The 27,301-nt window shown below is 38.8% G+C and overlaps 1 protein-coding gene across 45 annotated transcripts in view; it reads left to right on the top strand.

Moving 5' to 3' along the window:
• The window catches only part of RIMS2 (regulating synaptic membrane exocytosis 2), a 748,658-nt gene that overhangs the window by 473,598 nt on the left and 247,759 nt on the right, over positions 1-27,301 (top strand). For 23 of the 45 annotated variants that reach the window (XM_038744877.1, XM_038744871.1, XM_038744884.1 and 20 more), the window contains 5 exons: positions 725-881; positions 4,346-4,459; positions 19,898-20,077; positions 21,197-21,306; positions 22,066-22,098. In XM_038744877.1, the coding sequence (XP_038600805.1) occupies positions 725-881; positions 4,346-4,459; positions 19,898-20,077; positions 21,197-21,306; positions 22,066-22,098 (594 nt within the window). The remainder of the gene's footprint in view (positions 1-724; positions 882-4,345; positions 4,460-19,897; positions 20,078-21,196; positions 21,307-22,065; positions 22,099-27,301) is intronic. The other 22 variants (XM_038744915.1, XM_038744888.1, XM_038744899.1 and 19 more) reach the window with 3 other exon arrangements.

Here is a 27,301-nt window from a genome sequence, read left to right as displayed (position 1 = left end):
AATTGTCGTATTTATTGAGCGCTTACTATGTGCAGAGCACTGTACTAAGCACCTAACATGAGATCGAATAATACTTATGCCTTGGACTCAGTATATTTTAAAGTTAAAAATCAGAATTTTCAATTAACTGGACCACATTTTAGAATGGCCTGTGATAAAATGTTATAACGAAAGCAAGATAATGTTATAATAATGTTAATAAAATAAGATGCTCTGTTGCCCAGAGCTATTTAAGATTAATGGGTTGCCCAAATCACATTCTAAAATATGTTTGTCAATATAGTAAATAGTACAAATAAATTGATTGCTCTGAATGAATTCCCCTTATATAGCAGGTCTTGTGGATGTAGTGCTCTCATGTACATTTCCTCCCATCTCTCAATTATTTCAGTGTTCTTTCCTCACTGTAATGTAAGCTCCTTAAGGGCAGGAACTATGCCTGTTAAATCTACTGTATTCTTTCAGCTGCTTTATATAGGGCTGTGCATAGAGTACGTGCTCAATAAAGACTACTAATTGGTTTTATCTTTCTATGCCCTAACAAAACTGCATTTAAAGAATAAATTATTATTAAAAACACTTGTCGATAATAAATTTCATGTACAGGGTTTAAGGAGGAGCCTTTTCTATTCCCCATGCTAGAAATTGCGTGCTTTATTTTTAATGAAATTGGAAGTTGAGAGAGTCTCTAAATCATTTCATTCCTATTTTTTTTCTCTTTTAGATTACCGGCATAATGGAAGAGACCTCCAGAGCTCAACATTGTCAGTGCCAGAACAAGTGATGTCATCCAACCACTGTACAAGAACAGGGTCCCCTCATCGAGTAGATAGCATAGGAAGGACAAGATCGTGGTCACCCAGTGTCCCTCCTCCTCAAAGGTAAAGCAGCATTTGCTTTTATAACCACTGGCATATGAAACGATGGTCTAGTTTTGTGTTAAACTTGTAACTGAAATACTGAAGAGGAACCCCTCAAGCAATCAGTGGTATTTATTGACTGCTTACTCTGTGCAGAACACTGTACCAGCACTTAGAACAGTGCTTGGCACAGAGTAAGCACTTAAGAAGTACCAAATTTATTTCTAAGCACTTAGGAGAGTTCCATACGACAGAGTTGGTAGACACGTTCCCTGCCCACAGTGAATGTGCATTCTAGAGACGGGCTTCTTTGTGAAATAAAACAGTTCTTTCAGATCAAAATGGTTTTCTCTCCTGTAGTTGATAGTGCTTGCTACCAGCAAGCTATTCACACAGCGCTTGCTATTCACCCTAGTTTTTTTGACAAACGGATTTTATGATTAGTGCTGGAAACCATAAAAATTGATTTGGCAACTTGAATTTTTCACTTACTCATCGAAACAGATTCTATTAGTATTAGGCATACTTCTCCAGTTGGTACGTAATGCATAACTGAAATCAAATCTCAACAAATTTTCACAAATCTAAACATCAAATATAATTTTTAGGGATGCAGAATCATTTCACAAATTCTTGCATTTACTTATATATGAAGATATTTTCTCATTGCCCTTTCACTCTGATTTCTGGCATGAAATCGTGCCTCTAAGTAAAGTCTGCTGCTTTTGTTCATCTTCAAGGGAGACTGATTTCTGGCATGAAATCGTGCCTCTAAGTAAAGTCTGCTGCTTTTGTTCATCTTCAAGGGAGACAGGAATCTTGAGTCTTCCCACATTAGCCCAGTATTGCAAATGTGAGCCAGATAATCCGTATCTCTAAATTGCTTCCAAAATTGATTATCCAAAAAGGTTCATTCCCAAGTATTTCAGATTTTAAAGAGCTTTTGTTTTTATTGTCATTTCATATAATACATAAAAAATGCAATCAGATAAATATATAAAAAGTGTTAGAAAGTGATATCCTTAAATGAGTGCTGTCCATTGATTTAATCCACTATGGCTCTGAATACCTTAGTCTGTGAATCCCAAGAGAAAGAAGAACTTTGATCTGATTGTATATACCCAGCATTTAACAAATGCCACTATTATTAATAGTATTATTAATGATTATTAATACTATATTACGATAATTGGTATTTGAGATTCTTTTGTATTTTATATAACACTTCTTGAGTGGAAAAGATGCTTCTAAAGATGAACTGAAGGGAAGAGGTAAGTCTAAATTGCTGCCAATTATTTTTTTGGAAGCTTGAAGAAAATACTAAAGCCTAAAAACTCTGAGGCTCTTGAGGGAAATGGAATCAAATATGACACCCAGAAGGGATCTGGAATGAATTAAGGACAATGATGTTCTAATCCCAGCTCCACCACTTGTCTGCTGTGTGACCTTGGGGATGTCACTTTACTTCTCTCTGCCTCAGTTACCTCATCTGTAAATTGGGGATTAAAACTGGGAGCCATATGTGGGACAGATACTACATCCAACCTGATTAACTTGTATCTACCTCAGAGCTTAGTACAGTGTCTGGCACATAGTAAGAGTTTAACAAATACTACAGTTATTATCATTATCATTGGCCAAAAATCAGTATTGTAGAAATCATCTGGAGGTCAGATTACAGAAGCAAATTTGAATTTCCCGCATAACTGATGTCAAAACTGATTTTTGACAGTCAAGGATTCCCCTTTTCACAGATATTGGATTGGTGACACTGTATACTTAGGAATTTCCACAGCCTTTTGTGACCAAAACTATTGTATGAGGAAGTTTTTGATCCTGCTAGCCATGGGAAACATCATGCCCTAGTGGAAAGAGGCCCTAGGATTCAGAGGAGTTGGGTTCCAGTCCTGGCTCTGCCACTTGACTCTTATGTGACTTTGGTCGTTACCCAATTTCTCTGTGCCTCAATTTCCTCATCTGTAAAGTGGGATTAAATACCTCTTCTCCCTCTGACTTAGACTTTGAGCCCCACATAGGACAGGGACTGTTTCCAACATGATTATGTTGTATTTATGCCAGCGCTTAATACACTTTGGCACATAGTAAAATCATGAAATACTTCTCTGAATAATTTTATTTCCTGATTTTTCATCCAGGATTATGAGTTTTAAAGATCAGCTGGTGACAGTGGAAGAACTGAGATCTGGTGGAAAGAGCTCAGGACTGGAAGTCAATAGACCTGGGTTCTATTCTTAGCTCTGCCACTGTCTTGCTGTGTGACTTCAGAAAAGTCATTTAACCTCTCTGTTCTTCGATTTCCTCAATTCTAAAATGGAACTAATAATACCTACCTCATAAGGATAAGATGAAGATAGCATAACTGTTGTGTGAAAGTGCTTTGAAAATTAAAGACCTATGAGTTTCACATCTATTCTTGGGAAATGAGTAGACTTTTTAATAAAGTTTATTATCATATTTATCTGTAACAAACACAATTTGATGGAAAGGTGAAACCATTTCTGTAAGAAATAATAATAATTATGATAATAATTATGGTATTTGTTAAGTATGTACAATGTGCCAAGCACTGTTCTAAGCACTGGGGTAGATACAAGGTAATCAGGTTGTCCCACATGGGTTTCACAGTCTTAATCCCCATTTTACAGATGAGGTAACTGATGCACAGAGAAGTTAAGTGGCTTGCCCCAGGTAACACAGCAGACAAGTGGTGGAGCTGGGATTAGAACCCATGTCCTCCGACTCCCAGGCCTGTGCTCTTTCTACTATGCCATACCAGTTGGAGCCAGTAAGCATATTGGTCAGAACCATCAGGTTCAATATATTTTGATTTTTCAAAATGTCTTTAACAAGGTCCCACCCATAGACTTTAAAAAAAAAAAAACAAAAACAAACAAAAAAAGTGGCTAATCACAAGATGGGAAAAAATGTTTTGCAGTGGATTTTTAAAAAATAGCAAGCAAAAAGAAACAATTTTTTGTGTGGATGCGGAACTGTAATTCCCAGGAATTGGTATTTGGTTTGGTTTTCTTTAGCGTTTTCAGAGCTGTGAAATTTCCAAGTTTACAAGCAATGCTACACTCTTCCGGATAGTGACATGCTGTGCAGTAGGGGATTCATTGCAGGAAAATTTAAAATCTCTTGAAAAATAACACTCTCTAATGACGCCAAGCATAAACCCTACCTTGATCTGTAGTACAGCTCCCAGTGTTGTCAGTAATTAAATAATTGTTTGCTGAGGCTGATTTCTTTAATTGTTGATGTTTATGAAATGCTAGAATTATCTTGGAGAGGCTAACATTCATCAGCATGCCAATGATAGACTGTAAGCTCCTTGAGGACAGATACTTTGTCAGTTACCTCTATGGTACTCTCTGAGCTGCTTAATAATGGGTTCAGAAAATGGTGGGAGTTCAATAAACTCTGTTGACTAATGGCTAAGATATGGGGTGTTGTTTGTCTGCTAGGAATGCCGAACAGGGACTGCGAGGGACTCGGTCCACTCCAGGGCATTATAATACGATCAGCCGAATGGACAGGCATCATGTCTTGGATGATCATTACTCACCTGACAGAGAGAGGTAAATGGGGCACAATAATCCCATTCTCAGAAATAAATTCAGGGAAGTGTTATTTCTGTGAAAAAATTAATCCTTAATTTCTATTTCACCTTATTTTCCCACCCAAATGAATATTTCTCCCACCCTAAGTGCATATTTCCCTGTCTCCTGTCTTCCTGAAGGAACACCCAATTGAAATGTTATTTTAGGAAAACAACAAAAAAGGATCGTTATCAACAAAGCTATATCCCTTTTTAAATGGAAGCGTGTTAGAAATTTAATATGGTTCTATCATGATTATTTTCATGAGACTAAAATGTGAGCTAACTTGCTGCATTTGAGGGAGTTACCATGTAAGCATACTCTAAGGTTAACTGTCATGGAAAACAGTGAGGCAGCTCGGTGAATTTTTCTTTTTTTTTTCTCCAAAAAAGTGACATGCTGCTTTATCTGCATTGAGAATTGACTGTGTATGTTGTGGTCATCTTAGCATGACAGCATGAACATTTGCCTAATGGTATTTTTGTCAATAGAAGTAGGTGCCATACCAACCTATAAGAAGTTTAACTAAGCAGAGGTAACTGCTTCATTATTCTCTAGACATTGACAGTTTATCAATTTTCTTCATTACCCTAGGCAGTGGTGAAGGTTGCATGACACGAGAGCGTGATCTGGAGTGTGGATTTTCCAGGTTTTACCCACCTTGTCCAATCTCCTCCCAAATTCATTTTTTAAAATTCCAGTTAAATTACTGAATTGCCCCTCCAAACCCATAGAGTCCCACCCCCTACTGTCCTCTCATCTGTCCCTTTCGTCACCTTCCTTCCCTCCTCAAATATTGAACCAGTAGGCCCAGTCATGGGACTGGGAATTAAGGGAATCAGTCAGTCGTATTTATTGAGTGTTTACTATGTGCAGAATATTATCCTAAAATCTTGGGAAAATACAACACAACAATATAATAGACAAATTCTCTGCTCACAAGGTTATAGTCCAGAGAGTGAGAAGTCTGAGACGGCTGGATGTTGCTACTGCTACTCTTATTACAGTAATAGTGAAATGTAGGACCTCCTGTTTTTTTCCACTTATCTCCCCAGTTAGTGCTGCAGTGTGTGGGAGAATCCCAGCTGCAGAACAAGCCTTTTTAGTACTACCACCCTTTCACTGCCCATTCATGATAATTACAATGACTGTGGTACTTGATAAGCACTTACTATGTGTCAAGCACTGTTCTAAGCTCTGGGGAAGATACAAAGTAATCAGGTCAGACACAGTCACTTTCCCACACAGGGCTCAGCATCTAAGTGGGAAGGAGAACAGATATTGAATTCCCATTTTATAGATGTGTAACTGAGGCAAAGAGGAATTATTAATAATAGTAATAATAGTAATAGTATTTGTTAAACACTGACTATATGTCAAGCCTTGGTCTGAGCACTCAGATAGATACGAGGTAATCAGGTTTTCCCATATAGGGCTTACAGTCTTAATCCCCGTTTTACAGATGAGGTAACTAAGGCCCAGAAAAGTGAAGTGATTTGCCCAAAATTACACACCTGATAAGTGGCATAGCCAGGATTAGAACCTACGTCCTCTTAACTCCCAAGCCCGGGTTCTGACTTGCCCAAGAACACCCAGCACGCACATGGTAGAGCTTGGGTTAGAACACAGGTTCTCTAACTTCCCTGCCTGTGCTCTTTCTACTAGGCCAAGGTCATTGCTCCCATGACCCCCTGTCCTGAAAGTGGCATTGGTGCCACCCCTTCACCTGATTCCTCCTTAGGGGATTGCATCGAAAGTAAGGATTTTGATAGCAGATCTCCACGCTCCATACATTTTGAAGTGAAGATTAGGTAATAATGAAAAAATAAATGGACTCCTCTGGGAAAAATCCTTTATAAATACAAGGGTTTTTAAAGCTGATTTCCTCAGATAAGTTTTAGCTCTATATTGTTGAGATTGACAACCATTTGAGTCTCAATATTTCCTTGTGGTGGTGCTCTCTCCTTCTTTGTGTTTTCAGTACATTTCCTTGGTAGTCAATGTACAAGATTCTATTTAACACTAAACCCTTTGCTCTGAGTCATGCAAGAACCACAAATTTGAACTATCCACCAGGGAGATGTACAGCCAGGCTCTAAGTAATGCTGGAATAGCCTTTCCAACTTAACTAGCAAAATGAATTAATTTATTCTGAAATATAGAACAGTCTGAATAGCCATCCTCTCACTTCAGACCAATCTCCCATGGGGTTCCAGCTCAAATACATTGAAGGCAGTCAAGGACTTGTGTCTTTTTTTTTATGGAGAAGGAAAGGGTGAAGAAGGTTTGTGCTTCATTTATTAATACAAATATTGATTGTTTTAATCATAAGGTATTTTCTAGCATTGATTGTAAGGCTGTCCTTTTTCTTTGAAAGTAGTGTTTCTGAGTATGGCATTAAAAAAAAACACAACTGATTACATATTCTACAGTAGGTTTACTTAAAAACTGCCCTTTCCTGCACTATTGCATTGTCATTTATAAAGCCTCTCACTGTCCTTTGTCTTTGAAAGTGGTGTTCCTGGGTATGGCATTAAAGATACATCCATAACTGACTGCACATCGTATTAATTTGATTAACTAATAGAATTAATTAGTACACTTTATTGCCTTTCCTGCACTACTGCATTGGCATGCAGAGAAGCAGCATGGCTCAGTGGAAAGAGCACGGGCTTGGGAGTCAGAAGTCATGGGTTCTAATCCCAGCTCCACCACTTGTCAGCTATGTGACTTTGGGCAAGTCACTTATGTCCTCTGAGCCTCAGTTACCTCATCTGTAAAATAGGGATTAAGACTGTGAGCCCCACGTGGGACAACCTGATCACCTTGTATTCCCCCAGCGCTTAGAACAGTTCTTCACACATAGTAAGCACTTAACAAATGCCGTCATTATTATTATTTACAGTGCCTCTCACAGTTTCTAAATTTGTCTGTTGATCTTGATGTTCCCCTAGCCATTGCTCCTGCAAAGCAACCCCACCCTTGATTAACTCAGACCAGGTTGGCCTTTCTATTGCTACTGTCTCCCATTCATGCTGCTATTCATCTGCATTTCTAGAGACTGTATTTCCCTCTTCTTGTAAAGTTTGTTCTGTTTCCCTGCCTTTAGATGCTTCATTTCAGTTGCAGCTCCTTGGATATCCTGCTGTATTCTCTTCACATGCCTCCACCTAATGAATCTGTATTTGATAAGGGCACCTCACTGTCTCAGTACTGATGACTTTACTATGCCTTAGGATCTCATCGTTTGTGGCTTTGTCTTGCCAAGTGATGTTGGACATGGCTCACAGATGACTTTAAACAAATCAATAAAAGATCTGATGTGCTTTCTGAGTAAGAGATAGGTGCTATTCCTTTGTCCCATTAAAACACTTGCCTCCTCCCTTCTTCTCTCCCTAACTGCCATATTCCACTGTTCTCACTCCAATGGCTTCTTCTCCACTGATTTTAAACATGTCCATATCTGCCTTATCCTAAAAAAACTCTCCCTTAACCCCAAGGCTCCGTCCAGTTATCGACCCATCTCCCTCCTACTGTTCCTCTCCAGAGTCTTTGAGCAAGCTGTCTGTGCCCGCTGCCTCAACTTCCTCTCCTCCGATTTTGTTCTTGACCCCCTCCAATCTGGCTACTGTCCCCTTCACTTCACAGAAACCACTCTCTCAGGGGTCCCCAATGATCTCCTTCTTGCCAAATCCAATATCCTCTACTCCATTCTATTCCTCCTAGATATCTCAGCTGCCATTGTCGACCACTCCCTTCTGGAAACATTATCCAACCTCAACTTCACTGACGCTGTCCTCTCCTATCTCTCTGGCTGCTCATTCTCAGCCTCTCTCACAGGCTCATCCTTGCCTCCCATCCCCTAACTCGGGGGGGGGGTCCCTCAAGGTTCAGTTCTGGGTCCCCTTCTTTTCTCCATCTATATCCACTCCCTTGGAAAACTCATTCACTCATACGTCTTCAACTATCACCTCTATGCTGATGACACCCAAATCTACATTTCCACCCCTGATCTCTCTTCCTCTCTAAAGTCTCACATTTTCTCCTGCCTTCAAGACATCTCTACTTGGATGTCCTCCCGTCATCTCAAATTGAATATGGCTAAAACTGAACTTCTTATCTTCCCACCCAAACCCTGTGCTTCTGCTCACTTTCCCATCACTGTTGATGGCACCACCAGCCTTCCTGCCTCACAAGCCCTTAACCTTGGCATTATCCTTGACTCCTCTCTCTTCTTCAACCCACATATTCAAGCCATCACTGTATCCTGTCAGTTCTACCTTCACGTCACCAAAATCACCCCTTCTTCTCCATCCAAACTGCTACCACATTAATACAAGCACTTATCCTACCCACTTTGATTAGTAGATCAACCTCCTTGCTGACCTCCCTGCCTCCAGTCTCTCCCCACTCCAATCCATACTCCAGTCTGTTGCCCAGATCATTTTCCTTCAAAAATGTTCAATCAGTGTATCCCCACTCCTCAAGAAATTCCAGTGGTTGCCCATTCACCACCACATCGCACAAAACTCCTCATCATTGGCTTTAAAGCACTTAATCACCTTGCCCCCTTCTACCTCACCGCACTACTCTTCTACTATAGCCCAGCCCACACACTTCGTTTCTCTAATGCTAACCTTCTCACTGTACCTCGATCTCGCTGCCGACTTCTTGTCCACATCCTACCTGTGGCCTGAAATGCCCTCCCTTCTCATATCAGACAGATAATTGCTCTCCCCCCACTTCAAAGCCTTATTGAAAGCACATCTGCTCCAAGAAGCCTTCCCTGATTAAGCCCTCCCCTCCACTTCTCTCATTCCCTTCTGTGTCGCCCTGACTTGCTCCTTTCATTCAGCCTCCCTCCCATCCCCACAGCACACATGTATTTATCTGTTTACAGCTGTAATTTAATTATTTATGTATATTAATATATGTCTCCCCTTCTAAACTGTGAGCTTTTTGTAGGCAGAGAATGTATATTATATTGTATTCTTAAGCACTCAAATATGATTGAATGAATGTCACTGGCATATAAAATCAGCAGTATTCATTGAGTACTCAACTCTGCTGAGCACTGTACTAAATGCTTGACAGCGTTCAAATAGAGTTTTTAGACCAGATCCTTGCTTACAATCTGAGGTGAAAGACACTAAAATAACTTACAGATAGAGAAGCTGGAGTCTAAAAATGTGTATATTTAGACAAGATGGGCTATGGGGAGATCTGTGAGTAGAGGAGCTAAGATTAGTGCCTAATTGTTGAGGGCACAAGGACTCAAATACACAGGTAATATAGATGGGATGATGAGAAAGTAGTAAAGCATGGTCTCCCTAAAAATCTCCACAGTTTCTCTCAGTCCCTTCCTTTTCCAGCCCCCTCTAACTCTCCCATCTTTCCCAGCAATATCTCGAGGAGGTCTTTCTCATTCTCTCAAATGCTATCCCCTCCAACTGTGCTTCTGATCCCAATGCTTCTCACCTTATCAAAGCAATTGCCCCACTCCTCCCCTCCCTGACCTCCATCTTCAACTGCTTTCTTTCCATGGCTCCTTCCTGACTGCTTTTCAAACTTGCCCATCTATCTCCCCTTTTCCAACACCCCACCCTCCAGTTATTATCTTATTTCCCTATTACCATTTCTTTCATAACTCCTTTAGTGAGTTATCTACACTTGCCCTCAAGCTCTGAACTCTTTACCATGCAGACTTTCATTTCCTCTTCCCTTTAAGATGTCTACTTGGATGTCCCAGTGACACTTCAAACTTAACATGTCCAAAATAGAGCTCCCCATCTTCCCACCCAATCCTTATCTTCCCCTTGACTTTCCCATCTCTGTAGACAGCACCACCATCCTCCAGGTTTCACAAACCCATAAACTTGGTGTTATCCTCAACTCATCTCTCTCATTTTACCCACACTTTCACTCTGTCATGAAATCCTGTTGGTTCTATCTTCACAAAATCTCTAGATGCTTCCCCTCTACCATTTCCTCCAAACTGCTACCAGGCCGAACATAAGCACTCATCATTTCCCACCTCGACTACTGCGTCAGCCTCCTCAACAATCTCTCTGCATCCTTTCTTTTTCTTCTCCAGCCCGTATTTCTGCCCAAATCATTTTTCTAAAAAAAGCTTAGTCCATATCTCCCCATTCCTCAAAAACCTCCAGTGGTTGCCCAGCCATCTCTGCATTAAACACAAACTTCTTACCATTGGTGTTAAAACATTCAATCAGGAATATTTCCCCTAATTAACCTTGCTCCTCTCCTACTACAACTTTGCTCTTCTATCACCAAATTCCTCTCTTTACCTTGATTCCATTTCTCCCTCCACCAAGCCCTGGACCACATCCTCCTTCAGACCTGATCTCCTTCCCACTTAGCTAAAAGTTCACCATTCTCCCCACCTTCGAAGTCTTATTAAAATCACATCTCCTCAAAGAAGCTTTACCAGACTAACCCCTTTATTTCCCATATTAGCCCTCCCCACCGCATTGACTATGGACTTAGCTGTGCATCCCTTAAGCACTAGGATACTCATAACAGCTTCACAGTACTTATTTAAATATTCTTATAATCTAAGGTCCTTTAGTCAGTAGTATTTATTGAACACTTACTGTGGGCAAAGCACTTTACTAAGTGCTTGGGATAGGGCGATACCATAGAGTTGGTAGATGCAGTGTGTCCTCAAGTTACATACAGTCTACAGGGGGAGACCGACATTAAAATGGATTAGGAATAGGAAGTCCTTGTGGGCAGGGATCATATCTACCAACACGTCATTGCACTTTCCAAAGTACTTAGTACAATGCTGTGCATACAGGTGCTCAATAAATATCATTGATTTGATTTTAGTATGGCATTGAAGATGGGGAGAGGAAATCGTCTCCTGGGTGTGAAGTGGGAGGGTGTTAGAATCAGGAAGGAGGGAACAGAATCTAGGATTTCCAGTTCATGTAAAATATATGTAAATATTGAACTTATTACTAGATCTCTGGTTAAATTTAATTCTACAACTCTGTACAGTTAAATTGCATAGTTGGAAATACAGTGATTTATGATTCAAAGATGGTGACAAGACAGCTAGGATCTAACCATTTCTCCCAACTATCTCTCTCCTAATGTGGCTAAGGAAATGATAAACTTGCCTTGTGCAGTCGGTCAATCAGTGGTATTTATTGAGTGCTGTGTGGAGAGCATTATGCTAAGTGCTTAGGAGAGTGCATCTAGAGTTTCAGTTGCAATGCCACTTATTGTTAGTTTCTTTCTTACATTTAAATTACTTTTAAGCTTTTGGATGTTTTGGGTGGGGGGATTAAATTATGGAAACCTTCCCATTAGTCCACCTCATAAATTAAATAGTTATGACTCTTTCCAATTATTATAACTTCCACCATTATTAACATTAGTCATAAGTAATTTTAGCACTTTGAGCAATGCACTGTAGGTAGTAATAGTATTTATTAAGCATATACTGATCTCTGGGAGTACTATTATGTATTGGGAGAGAATACATAGGTAGAATTTAACATGGTCCCTGTTCCTCTAGGGTATATCGAGCGAAAGAGGGATAGTTCCTTTCTCTTTTATTTCTGAAAAAAAGAAAACAAAAAATTTCAGTCATTATCAAGATCTTGCTTTTCTAAATGAACTGAGTTTATTGTTGTTCATATGCCAGAGTATGTATACAACTTCTTCATAGTTATTTCATGTATTTAAATTACCTTTAGATTTTTGTTTTGGAGGGGTATTGAATTATAGAAACCTTCCATTGGTTCACATCATAAACTGAATAAATGAGGTATTTCCCATTTCACATTATCTCATGATCACAACTTTCACCACTTCAGAGAAGTGGTGTGGCCTAATGGAAATGGCAGGAATCTGGGAGACAGCGGACCTGGAATCTAATTCTGACTCCTCCACTTGTGTGTGAGCTTGGGCAATTCACTTAACTTCTCCATGCCTCAGTTCACTCATCTGTAAAATGGGTGAAAGACTGACTCTCTTGTGAAACATGGTCTGTGGCCAACCTGATTTGCTTGTGTGCTTAGTAATAATAATAATAATGATGATGGTATTTGTTAAGCACTTACAGTGTGCACAGCACTGTTCTAAGCACTGGGGTAGATACAAGGTGTCCCATATAGGGCTCTCAGTCTTAATCCCCATTTTACAGATGAGGTAACTGAGGCACAGAGAAGTGAAGTGACTTGCCCAAAGTCACACAGCTGACAAGTGGAAGAGCTGGGATTGGAACCTATGACCTCTGACTCCCAAGCCCGGGCTCTTACCACCTAGCCTTGCTGCTTCTCAGTAGTACAGTGCCTGGCAAATAGTAAATGCTTAACAAATGCTTATAGTAGCAAATGCTTAACAAAATCACTAAAAATCCCATTATTATCATCATCAGTAATGATGCTCTGTTGAATCAGATTGTTCCTTGTACAGTTACCAAAGAATAGAGAATGACTGATAATTTTCAGTATTATTTTAGACCGTATATATGAAAGGTTGGAAAAAATAGTTCATTTAGGTTGGAAGCAATTTTTAAAATATCAATTTATTTTTAGAGATGAAATACAGTGAATGGGATAGCACCTACTTTGCTTGAACAGTATTATAAATCAATTGGCTGAGTGGCAAGAAAATAGAAAAACAATTTGTAGGGTGGCATAAGTTTTGAAGAAACCTAAGCTCTGCTAGGTAAGTCCCTCAGTAATGAATCGTAGTGTTTGACCATGGATGGGATACACTATGGGTTTTGTTACGCATGTAGTAGTATTAAGTACTTACCTTGTGCAGAACATTGTACTAAGTGCTGGGAAAGAGTATTCAAGTAGGAATTAGAGATGGACCCTGCCTGCACACATTTTTAAATTTTTTTTATTTTTGTGGTATTTGTTAAGTGCATACAATGTATCAAACACTATTCTAAGTACTGGGGTAGATACAACTTAATTAAGTTGGAAACAGTCCCTGCCCTGTATGGGGCTCACAGTCAAAGTAGGAGAGCAAACAGGAGTGTAGAGGCAAAGAGAAGTTGTGCCTTGCCCAAGGTCACACAACAAGCAATTGGCAGAGCTAGAATTAGAACCCAGGTTTTCTGTCTTCCAGGCCCGTGCTCTTTTCCCTTGGCCATACTGCTTCTCCACGTGTTTATGTGAGTCCAGGCCTCTACCACTACCTCAGGCCTCCCATAACCTGTCAGCCTCCTACCTGTTTCCTCAAATCCTGCCTTCTGTGTGCTGCTTCCTTTTCTCACCTAACACTTTCCAGCCTCTGAAGAACCATTCAGTACTAACCCACATATCTAGAATTGCTGGAGCCTGAATGTTATTGTTTGGTTTCATTCCTTACTCTCAGCTTCAAGGCTCTCCTTCACGTCGTCCCCTCCTATCTCACCTCCCTTCTTTCCTTCTTCAGCCCAGCCCACACCCTCCGCTCCTCTGCCGCTCACCTCCTCACTGTGCCTCGTTCTAGCCTGTTCCACCATTGACCCCTAGCCCATGTCCTACCTCTGGCCTGTAATGCCCTCCCTCCACAAATCTGCCAAACTAGCTCTCTTCCTCCTTTCAAAGCCCTACTAAGAGCTCACCTTCTCCAGGAGTCATACCCAGACTGATCCCCCTTTTTCCTCTCCTCCCCTCCCCATCAACCCCCTGCCCTACCTCCTTCCCCTCCCCACAGCATTTGTATATATTTGTACATATTTATTGCTCTATTTATTTTACTTGTACATATTTACTACTCTATTTATTAATGATGTGCATATAGCTATAATTCTATTTATTCTGACAGTTTTGACACCTGTCTACATGTTTTGTTTTATTGTCTGTCTCCCCCTTCTAGACTGTGAGCCCGTTGTTTGGTAGGGACTGTCTCTATATATTGCCAACTTGTACTTGCCAAGTGTTTAGTACAGTGCTCTGCACACAGTGCTCAATAAATACGATTGAATGAATGAATGAATTTAAAGATGCTGTAATTTAAGGACATTAAAAAGAACTGGATTCTTTGCCAAATTTTAAACAACGTAGGTGTTGCTTTGATGGGCTGAGATCCTCCTGTTTGTTGAAATCCCCAAAAGCTGAGCATTTTCAGAGCTTATCAAAGCAACTCTTTCCATTCTCAAATGTACTAAGGCTCAGTTTCAGCATTTCTTGTGAAGAAGGGACATGGGGTAGGATGCAGGTTGGATCAGGGTCCTGTCCAGGTTTTTCAAGGAGATTCATGTGAAACAGGAGAAAATATGTTCTGCTTCCTCCCCATTTGTTTCCAGATTATTATCTGCTTGCCTTACCCATGTCTCCCACCCAGGCCCCAGCAAGTAAAAACACTGCATGGCTGTTTTGCAGGCAATCAGGAGAAAAGAACATTTTCTTCCTCCCACTTGTTTGCAGTTCATTAGCTGGCTTCAAAGGGTATTGAAGCTTCACCAGCTTTGTAAGGAGAGAAAAACACCTCAATCCTCCCCCCTCCTCTCCAACACACACACTCCTCCACCAAACTCCAGTGATCTCGTCCACATCTCGCTGGATTCAGGCCCAAGTATTGCCTCACTGGGGCAAAGGACTCAATGTGAAGGTTTGCCCATCACTCAGCTCTTATCTGGGGGAACCAATTACAGGGGACAGTGGGAGGGGCAGATTGAAAATAACTGTTTTACAATACTTACCTTCCCCTTTTCATCACTGTGGACATTGTTAACTTTTTAATATTTCAGCTCTCAAAGCCCCCAAGGATGGGCTCCTAGAAAGTTAAGCATATAAAATTCCCCACATATTAAAAAGAAAACCACTCTTGATATAGTCTCTAACCATGGCTTAGTGGATAGAGCATGGGCCTGGGGGTCAGAAGGACCTGGGTTTAGTCCTGGCTCTGCGGCATGTCTGCTGTGTGACCTTGGGCAAGTCACTTAACTGCTCAGGGCCTCAATTACCTCATCTGTAAAATGGGGATTAAGAGTGTGAGCCCCAAGTGAGACAGGCACTGTGTCCAACCTGATTAACTTGTATCTACCGCAGCATTTGGCCCATAGTAAGTACTTAACAAGTACCATAATTTATTATTACTATTATTATTGGAAAGGTAGAGTTAATGAGGGAAGGCACTTTCTACTTAATAGATATAGCTAGCAAGCACTAAGTTATGAAGTAGGGGAGAGGTTCTAAGGGCATTTTAACTGATGATCTGATAGGTCTATGGGAAGACAGCATTGAAAATTAAAATGGGAGCAAGGAAACAGGAGCAAAAGAAAGAAAAGTACAGAAAGTGAGCAATAATTGACTTACCAAGTTACCTCATGCTCAGAATGCCACCTCAGCTGCTGCTGCCATGGAGAAGCTAGTACTGAACTCGGGAATCAGTTGGGTGTGTTTTGACAAGGAAGGGTCATGCCTGAGGTATTTGATATTTCCTCCCATCCCCTTCTGGGTTCTTGCCCAACCAAGCCCTCATTTCCACAACTCCCTCTCTTTTCTATATTGCTGATGCCCTTGGATCTGTACATTTTAAGCACTTGAGAAGCAGAGTGGCTTAGCGGACAGAGTCTGCGCTTGGGAGTCAGAAGGACCTGAGTCCTAATCCCGACTTTGCCACTTGTCTGCTTTGTGTCCTTAGGCAAGTCACTTCACTTCTCTGGACCTCAGTCCCTCATCTGGTAAATGGGGATTAAGACTGTTAGCCCCTTGTGAGACAGGGACATCGTCCAACCAAATTTGCTGGTATTCATCCCCAGCGTTTAGAAGAGTGCCGGTCACATAGTAAGCGCTTAACAAATACCATTATTGCTGTTATTACTACTATTGCTGTTATTATTACTATTATTATTTTTGCCCCACAGCACTTCTGAGTATATCTGTAATTTGATGTCTGCCTCACCCTCTAGACTGCAAGCTCCCTATGGATAGGGAACGTGTCTACAATCTTTACTGTACCGTATTGTCCCAGGCAATTAATACATTATTTTGCACACAGTAAAGTGGTCAATAAATGCAATTGGTTGACTGATAAGATAGGAAATCTTACTCAGATATTCCAGTGCCTGATAGACTTTATTAAAAACAATGAAAGCAGCACATTTTGCAAAAAGATTTGATTCTAGTAGATAACTATGAAATTTGGTTGGTACCATGAAACCCGTTTGGAAGTTTTGTTTCAATTATTTCACCACATAAGCACTCACGATTATCAGGGGAAGATCTTAAAAACATCCTGCATGTATATCATGCTTTTCTACGGTGGTCTTGGTCAAAGAATGGTTTTGGATTATTTTACTTTGAAAATGCTCACTCACACAATAGTGAGTATTGCCTGAAAGTAATGTATTCTAGTTGGAAGACCAAAGGCTTGGGAGCCAGAGGACCTGGGTTCGAATTCATTCATTCATTCAATCGTATTTATCAAGTACTTACTGTGTGCACAGCACTGCACTAAGTGCTTGGAAAGTACAATTTGGCAACAGAGACAATCCCTGCCCAACAATGGGCTCACAGTCTAGAAGGGGGGAGACAGACGACAAACAAAACAAGTAAACAAGCTCTACCAGCTCTGTGGAATTCCAGCTCTGCCACTTGCCTGTCATGTTATCTTGGATGAATCACAACCACTCTGTGTCTGTTTCTTCACCTGTAAAATAGAGAATAAATACCTGTTCTCCCTCCCCTTTACACTTTTGAGCCATGTGTTTGATAGGGACTGTGTTGATCTGGTTATCTTGTTTATACCCCAGTGCTCACATAGCACATAATAAGCCCACTTGGCACATAGTAAGCACTTAACTATTATTATCATCATTATTATTACTATCATATTTTATTACTATTCTGATAAAAAAAAAAAGTTACCCTGAATAGGATGATCATCGGTGCCACTTTAACTGGAACAGTATTACGTTGGGGACTGCCAGCATTTCAGGCAGTTGCTAAAATATAGAATCCAAAATAGAGTCCATGGCTTCCCTGCAGCTGTAAACTCCAAGTATGAGGCAAATAAATAGTTTTTTGAAGAGAAAAATATTAATCCCTGGATCCTCAAATATTCTATTCAATAGCATGCTATCAAAGGAGGTAGTCAATGGGATGGCATTACACAAGGCAGAATTAAAATATTGGATAGAGTGCAGCGATTCAGTATACCACTTAGGTAACTGACATATATACCCTGTCATGGGCACAAGCTGTTTCTTCTACCACAGCAGCAGGTTAGAATATCCTGCCAGGTTCATGAGACTGGATGGACATTCTCTAATTCCTTAATAGTGTTTTAGCCAAAAAGCTTAGTGAAAACATTAGTTATAGCTTAGTGAAAACATTAGTTATAGCAGCAACAATTGTATTATTGATTATTAAGTTCCAACTGTGTCTATAATGTAACTAGATGATGGGGGAGGATATAGAAGTAAGTCACAAGTAGTTTGAGGGGATTATTGTCCAATAGCTCCATTTTAAATTTGTGACAAATTTTGTTTGCTGATTTATCATTTAGTTTACTTGTGTGTTTTTGACATTTGTGGCTATGCTCTTTCTCTGATCTATTAATTGCATCTAAGGAAATTGACATTTGCTTGGCTCCCCTATTAAACTGCATGCTATGTGAAGGCAGTCATGTGTTTATTAAAATCCCTAGTTCAGTGCTCTGCCTAAAGGCACACATCAAGACAATTGTTGACAAATTGAAAGTGCTACATTTACTAATAAGGTTTACCCAGGTCCATCAACCAATAAATGTTGAAATTTTCCAGAGGACTGAGAAATTTTATTTTTCTTATGAGGGATTTGCTTTTAAATAATATTATGAACTTTGCTATGAGAACGTATATGACTTATTCAACCATAAAGCATAGGCTGGAAAGGAAATCTTTTAAGTATAAGTTAGAATGCAGGCATTTAACTGCATTAACAGTTTGGAACTTCTAAACAGTTCACTTAAAACAGTATCCTTTATGGCCTCTCATTGTGCTCGTGATTCAGGCAGCATTGGCATAGTGGATAGAGCATAGGCCTGAGAGTCAGAAGGTCATGATTTCTAATCCAGGCTCGGCCACTTGTTTTCTGTGTGACCTTGGGCAAGTCACTTCACTTCTCTTGGCCTCAGTTACCTCATCTGTAAAATGGGGTTGAGACTATGAGCCCCATTTGGGACAGGGACTGTGTCCAACCCAATTTGCTTGTATCCACCCCAGCACTTAGTACAGTGCCTGGCACATAGTAAGTGCTTAACAAATGCCATAATTTTCTTTTCTCTTTTTTCTTAATAATAAAAGTAGTTAAGAATCTCAAAATTACAGTTGACCTGTTCAGAACAAGTGTACGGGCATTTTAATTGTAAGATGAAGTTACTGCATATTGAAATGAATTTTATGTAAGCATTGACTGTAGTGAGCATCTCTAAAGAAAACCAATCTGTTCCTCGAACAAATACTTTGGAAATATTATATGAAGGGCTCCAACCCACTTCATTGGAAAACTATCGTTATTCAATTCTTTTTCAAATTAGTTGAACATTTTTATTTATAATTCAGTCATTAGGTAGGCACCTGATTCAACAACCCTCATAATAAAAATGGAATGAATCTGGGGATCCCTTCAGAGACTCAAAATTAAACTCATTTTTATTAATTTTTACTTATTAATATTTTTGATCTATGTGCTCCACTTATCAAAGTTACTTTTAAAGTTAAGATATGATGGCACAGAATAAAGCTGCTGCTTAATTCCTAGTAACCATTTAATCTCCATGACAGTAGTGAAATACCAATCAAATGCTTCTCTGACATCTGTTTACCACATTTCTTTGTCACTCTCCTATACTCTACATTGCAGTAAGTCTTTAGATGTATTATTCTAGAACCAAAACTATGGGGAATGGCTATCAATTTGGAATGGTAGTACAGTATAGAGCACAAATCATTTCACTTCCCTCAAACTTCAATATTCTCTTTGCAATGGCTGCCTGGTAGCTCATTCATTTGAATATGATTCTGAAATTGGACTTTTAAGAAAAAAATGACATTCCTATTAGATGGGTTGGTATACTGATTAATTGCCTTCGCTGTTCAAGGTTTTGCATATATATTAAAATCTGAAAAAATGAAGAAAAAGACACAAATATTATTGGACTGTTGACTGCCAACTATGCTGCCCAGCTTTGACCTGGTGGGCAAAATGAGAAATAATAAATCCAATTCTGCTTTTACTTATGTCTTCAGTGAGAGAGGCTGATTTTTAACTGACAGCAGAATTTGGTTTATTATCTAATAATTCAGTCTTTCAACGTGTTAGATTCCAAAATGGCAGCTCCTTTATTACATGTTCCATAACTTCACTAATGACGTTTTTCAAAACCAGTATGATGCATCATTGATTATCAGAAGAAGGGCTAAAGATCAACTGAGCTGCTTTTTGACTAACATTACAGGAATTGTGAAGCAGCAGATAGACAGCCATATCAAAGATCCAGATCAACAGAACAACGGCCAGTGCTAGAGCGGATCAACTCCCGCTCCCGATCCACTGAACGTCCTGACACAAACCTCATGAGGTCGATGCCTTCATTAATGACTGGAAGATCTGCCCCTCCTTCCCCTGCCTTATCGAGGTGAAAGATCAATCCACGAGACTAACTTCCCTGTGCCCCACCAACACACCATTTTATTTTTTCTAGTGGTTAATTGGTAACTCCTTCCATTCCAGACTGATCACCAGTAGTAGTAGATACTAACCCTTTCAGTGTTGGCACACTATTTATATTCTGTGGATATAATAGTGTGTGGCTACCATTGTAATTTGTTTATTGACTGTTCTTAACGGCATTCATTTTTTGATTTCTCATTTCTCAGGAGCCCAGGGTAAATTATCCCATAAAGCATCTCATAAATATCATGTTCTTTTGCAGAATGAGCAACTCTTTGTATCCACCAGACACCATTTAGGGAATAACCATCATAACGCTATTCAATGCAACAATTTTCCTTTTGAAAGTTTCTTCAAACTGATACTAACTTTGTGTATTAACCACTATTTTTTTTTCTGAACCCATTTTAATGTGATCATTGTTTTATTGTTATTTCATGAGTCATTTTACAACTAACGGTTATTTTGTATTACTAAGAGCTGGATAAAGCCAGAAAAGAGAGATTAGAAAAGAAATATTTCAGAAGTATAAAAGTTCAATCAAGTTTGAGCATTAAAAACAAAAATCAGAAAAAGATCATTTTAGAGCGAGAGTTGTGTGCATATCTACATATAGATGCATCAACACACACAGATGACTTTTGCGGATATGTTTATCTGAATTTTATCCTTTTTCTTTTGGAAAGAACTTCGAAAATAGCTCTAAATCAGCTGATAGAGGACTAAATTAATCGAGAAAATCTAATTGATTCATCTGGATCATAGATGAACAAGAGAAGCAGCGTGGCTCAGTGGAAAGAGCCCGGGCTTTGGAGTCAGACGTCATGGGTTCAAATCCCTGCTCCACCAACTGTCAGCTGTGTGACTTTGGGCAAGTCACTTAACTTCTCTGGGCCTCAGTTACCTCATCTGTAAAATGGGGATTAAAATTGTAAGCCCCCCGTGGGACAACCTGATCTCCTTGTAACCTCCCCAGCACTTAGAACAGTGCTTGGCACATAGTAAGCGCTTAACAAATACCAACATTATTATTATTATTAAGGGTGGATGTTAATGGTGGGGCTTTCTTTTATATATCTCCCAGGTCTCATCCTCGAACTGGTTCTGTCCAAACAAGCCCATCGAGCACTCCGGTGGCAGGACGCAGGGGTCGGCAGCTACCACAGCTTCCTCCAAAGGGGCCGTTGGAGAGAAGTAAGTTTTATCTCAAATTATGTGGTTTAGGCAGTGCCCGTGGATTCCTGAGGTGAATAAAAGATTTCTCATATTTCCTTTATGCTTGGATAAGCACTTTCTTTGGAATGGACTCTGTATCCGTATTGAATTTTATATTACACCCACTTTATATTTTAAGACCAAAGACATTTGCTAGTTAGCAGAATCTCCCCAGTATTTTTCTATGATTTTCAAAAGCCAATTGCATGAGAATATTTAACTCCCAGAGACATCAGTGAAAAGCTTTAGGTGAGAGGTTTGTTGATCAACTTTTACTACAATAAGCAAAATGAGTTAATTGTTGATAGTTGTATGAATTTGTTAGTAACTAGACAAACTAATTTTCACACGACTGCAGAGGATAATTAGCTGATACCCAACTATGGTGAGCCCTCTCATATCTGGAGTACCAGAAGCAGGTAAAAATTAGTTTAAAAGATGCATGCAGCACTGTCTGTTTTCAATGCTCTCAAACTTTGGTTGAATGGGGCCCCAGAACAAAATATATTTTTCTCTGTAATGAGAGGCCCTTCAGAGTCATGGGGACAAAATACCATTTTGGTATTCCATTTTTCTAAGTATGTTTTTAACTCTCCAGTTTTTGGAAGCTGAATTTAAATATCCACCTACTTTTTTTTTTTTAAGATGCTGCAGACTGTGCCTTTGTAAATTTCTGTTGTTTTTAACCCCTGTGCTTTGGTTCCCTCTTTTGTTTTGTTTTTGTTTTGTTTTCCCTAGACAATGGAGACAAGGAGATAGAATCTTATGAAGGTCTGTACATAAAGGAGGGTTTGTTTTGTGCTGAAAGCCTTTTTGGGGGCTGTGTAAGCAAAAATCAACCCAACTGCAATTGATGTTCCTCCATTGTATAGATTTTTTTTGAGTATAGTAAAATAATTTCACACTGATAGTTATGAGTTATGAGTTATAGTATTTTTGGCAAAGAAATATTTATTGTTAGAAATTTACCATAGATATAAAGTTCTTTGATTAAAGGTAAAAATAAAAGGTCAATTTTTTTGAAACAAAAAATTTAATTACTTTGATACAGGAAAAACTTTTGCTTCTTATATTTAATTTCACCTTCAATCAGGATTCATATTCAGAATAAAACCTTAATCAAAGATATCAATTGCAGTATGTGTTTGCCTTTGAGGCTCTATACATAGTACTTTTGTCTGTCTCATCAGATATTTCATTTAGTGTGTATGGTGTTAAATGTGGATTATCTAAAAAGAAAAACTTTTTTTAGAATATCACCTTAGTATGCATTTTTCTGCATCACCTTTCATATTTCTGATAGGACATTAGTGATATTAGAGGGTCATTGCACTATAAATATGACAGAATATCCTTAAAAACTTTTTTTACAGCTGTCTGAGAGCATGTGAATTAAAATTAGTAGAATTTTACTTCTGAGAAAACCTGAGAACCATGGTTATATTAATATGCTAAGAAGCAATGGGGATATGCTTCTAGGTATTTTTAGATGTAATTGCATTCTGTTAAGAACATTAGTCAATCAAAACGACTATGCAAAAAGTTGTATTGGGTATTTTAAAAGTACTATAATGAAAAATAATTTTACCAATTGAGAAAATCTTTGTAGGATTTCCTTTTTTTTCCAAATTTATTTTTCAATGGTTTGTAAAAGGGAACAAAATCTCATACATATCTTTGTACTCTTAAGAGTCTTCACATTTTGGGATCTAGCTTTTTGTCTTGACAGTCTTCAGTGACAACTTGATCTTGCCTTTTCTCTGTTTATTAGATGTTCTAGGAGTTGTTTGTGACTGGTGATCAGTTTGTAACGGTTTACCGTATGAAAAGATCATTTTTTATGATGGGAATTAAACAATGTGTGATGCAGGTTCATGATATCAGTTTTTTCCAAATGCAAATGAAGAAAGAGTAAATATAACATTTTCTGAAGTTTTCAGTTGAGTAAAGGACTGACACGAGGCAAAAATATGTGTGCTCTGTGTTATCTTGCAGTGTTGCTTAAGCTCTCGGAAATGTTACTGTTATTGTAATCTTACTTTGAATACAAGAGTGATCCAGTAAATAAAACCCACTAAAGATTATTCATAACTTGTGGTAATGCTTGAGGGTGGTGTATGCTGTAGAATTTAATGTTGGGTTGCAGCTTTACAAGCTATTTGAAATTTTATATTTTAGAGTCTTCAGAATATATTGTATATTTTTCATATTTGGTGCCATTACATTCTAATAACTTCTATGTAGTTTAGAGATAGTTACGTTTTCCTATTGTGGCCATTTTTTTCATTTTTCTCTACCTCTGTTGTGTCCAGTTTAAAACTTAATGATTTCAGAGGCTGCAAAATAAAATTACCCAAGCTATAACAATAACTACCCATTTCTGTTTTGCAGTAGTGAAGTCAATTTTAGTGATTAGAGAATATTTAAAATCTTACACCAAGAAGAAAAAAAAATCCTAATTAGGAACCTTTCCGCAAGTGAAAAACCATTCATTACTGTATCTGCCATAATTATAATGATTTATGTGACAACATTTTCAGGCTGAACTGTTGTTAAGTGGGTGGATAAAGTTTTCACTTCATTGTTAATGAGGGCTGGTCTTTTTGTTTGGGTGATTTTGTTGCCAAGGTTAGGCCTAATGGGAAAGTAAGTAATTTTATCTGTACTCTTAAGATGCTCACTTTAAGGAAGTAATTATTTAAAGTCATAAATTTTATTTAAAGTCATTTAAAGTATCTATAATGCATTAGAAGAACAGTTAAACAGTCTAGTAGACCTAATTCACCTCCAAAACGGTAACTGTTTACTCCCTAGGTGACCAGAGGAGAATCATGATACATTCAAGCCAGATAATTTTCAAGTTCAAAAACTTGTAATTCAGTATTAGTAAGAATAGCCCATTGTCATTACATTCCAGTGCAATTACCTAATTGGTGGTATCATTATTTGCATGAATGGTTTGTGTATATGTGACTTCATTGTGACTTGAGTCACAATTAGGGCACTGAAAAAGAGATGCAAGTCAAAAATGGCTTCCTTAATAGTTTCAGCATACTATAAAAGTTTCTTTGTTACTTAAAAGAGAAGGAGTGTCATGGCCCTCATGGAAAGAGCATAGTCTGGGGAGTCAGAAAACCTGGTTTCTAATTCCAGCTCCACTACTTGTCTATTGTGTGATCTTGGGCAAGTCACTTAACATCTCTGTGCCTCTGGTCCCTAATCTGCAATGTACTTAGTCTGTGAGCTCCATGTATCTACCCTAACTCTTAGTCCAGTGCTTGACACATGGTAATTGCTTAACAAATACTATTACTATCATTATTGTTAATAATAATATTAAAAACATGCTATAAGTATCATTGACTAGCTTTTAATGTGGAGATCAGGACTTTTGCTAAGGTTGATACAGGTTTGTGACTATAAAATTCCTCTGTTAGAGTCTTCTGATATTTTAAAGCTGACTATGACTTGGATCCTCATAGCAGAGTATGAAAGCATATTTTTTAAATTCTGATTCCAACTGTTCGGTGTATCAGAGATTTTAAACGTATCTACTGTGATCGTGTATTCCTTGCTGAGAGTCTCCCTGCCTTAGATTCTTCACTAATGATATTGCTTGCTAATTGTGCTAGAAAAGCCTTGTCTTGCAAAAATGAAAGGTATGAATTCTAGACTTAGTATATATAAGCAAATAATTTAATACTCTTACAATACGCTTTGCTTACCTGTGAAATGCGGCTAATGTCAATGGCCAAGAGGTTAAGACAGTGGACTTGAAACCCAATGAGGGGGGGTCTCTGTGCAGGTTTGTATCCTGCTCACAATTAGACAAGCAGCGTGGCCTAGCAGATAGAGCGGGGGCATGGGAGTCAGAAAGATCTGGGTTCTAATTCCAGCACCGCCACTTGTCTGCTGTGTGATCTTGGGCAAGTCACTTAACTTCTCTATGCCTCAGTTTCTCATCTGTAAAATGGGGATTAAGACTGAGCCCCATGTGGCATAGGGAATGTGTCCAACTGTATTAGCTTGTATCTACCCCAGCGCTTGTGTACAGTGCCCAGCACTTAAGCACTTAAAAAATACCATTAAACAAACAGAAAATAAAACTAATGCATTGTAATGTTTCTAGGAGCAACTATTTTAAAATTACTGAAACACAGAGAAATTACATAATAATAATAATGAAGATGGTATTTAAGTGCTTACTATGTGCTAAGCACTCGTAATGGTACATTAGACAACAGATTCTGTTATTGTCTCCACCAAACCCCCTATGTTGTGTGCTTCTGGTGGGCAGGGAGTGTCGTTAATTCAGTAATGCATACTTCGGATACAAATAGTTTAAAGCATTTATATAAATAAGTCTATTTGGTTATTACAACACCACAAGGAAGAAGTTATATTAAGTATCAAGAAAGAATAATTTCATATGAAGTTTTAAGTTAAACAATGTATTAAACCTTTAATGTATGTTTTTAATCTTTATGCAAATCAGATTTGTCCATGTGAAAATCCTGCTTACATATATGATGAACTCCGGACAGTTTCATAGTTTGTGCACTTCCTTTAAACTTTTCAAATTGCCACAACTTCAAATTATTTTCCAGGGAAAATCCAGAAAAACAAAACAAAACAACTTTTATAGTTTAGACTGTAGATCAACTCATTTAGTAAATGGTCTCATTGTGTATATTAGCCTCTATTTTAGACCATCTCTTAAGTTGTCTTAAAGTGATTATTCATATTAATTAATGAGCTGAATAAATGCCATCCTATCACCAAAGAAGTTTCATTGCTTAGGTATTTGTTTTTGCGTGTCAGGAAGAACTTCTCCCACAGCTCAGTGCCACAAAACTGTGCAGCACTGCTGAGCTTGTTCCATGCTTCTAGATCTGCTGCTGGAAAATCTCTAAATTGTTCCTGGTGGCATTAAGGGCTAGGGAGAGCAAGATAAGGTTTAAGTGGGCTGCCATGGTGCCTCTACCAACTAGAGACCTGCCCCCTGAGATCTGCCTCATCTGAAGGAATAGGTTTGGAAGCCTGCCCTGTCTGTCTACCCCTCAGTACTGTAAACTCATTATGGGCAGGAAACACATTCACTAATTCTGTTGTATTGTGCTTTCCCAAGTACCTAGTACAGTGCTCTGCACATAGTAAGTGCTCAGTCATATTAATTGTAGGGCAGAGAGATATGCAAGGAGTAGCAGCCATGTAACCAATAAGGATTGGCGGGGTGGGGTCGGTGCATTTCAGGAGTCAGGGGCACACCGTTGAAGATGAAAAAAGAGTTAACAGGACTCTTGCTGTGCTCTTTCTCCACAGGGTCAACCTGCCCCTTGTCCCTCTCCTCACTCAATCTATGCATGTTTATTTCATTGTTTAATCTTTCAAAGCTCCAAAGAGGAAAAAATGATGGGTTAATTGTTGCAATATTCAGCTCATTTGAGTTGCAATATTTTCTTAATGTTTAATGCAAAACAATTTTATTGCAATTTTGAATCGAAATGACAATCATCACCCCAGATCCTCTCTTCAGAGCATTTTTAATGATTATAGATTATCATGGAGCCATCTATTAGCCACCCTTCCCGTTTTGCCATGTGGCACTGAAAGGCAAAATTAATAGAATGGTTAAATGATTTAAAATTTCAAAGTATGTTTTCCAGATGATGAACTGGAAAATTAGATTAGAGAAGTAGCATGGCTCAGTGGAAATAGCTTGGGAGTCAGAGGTCATGGGTTCCAATCCCGCCTCTTCCACTTGTCAGCTGTGTGACCTTGGCCAAGTCACTTCACTATGTCAGTTACCTTATCTGTAAAATGGGGATTAAGACTGTGAACCTCACGTGGGACAACCTAATTACCTTGTATCTCCCCCAGCGCTTAGAACAGTGCTTGGCACATAATAAGCGCTTAACAAATACCACCATTATTACTCTATTCTCTCCAGTGCATGTTTATTCTTTGTAGCTGT

Source organism: Tachyglossus aculeatus, chromosome 4 (genome assembly GCF_015852505.1).
Source record: "Tachyglossus aculeatus isolate mTacAcu1 chromosome 4, mTacAcu1.pri, whole genome shotgun sequence".
Classification (NCBI taxonomy): domain Eukaryota; kingdom Metazoa; phylum Chordata; class Mammalia; order Monotremata; family Tachyglossidae; genus Tachyglossus; species Tachyglossus aculeatus.
The sequence above is the reverse complement of the archived record's forward strand: the minus strand, read 5'-3'. Positions and strand labels throughout refer to the sequence as shown.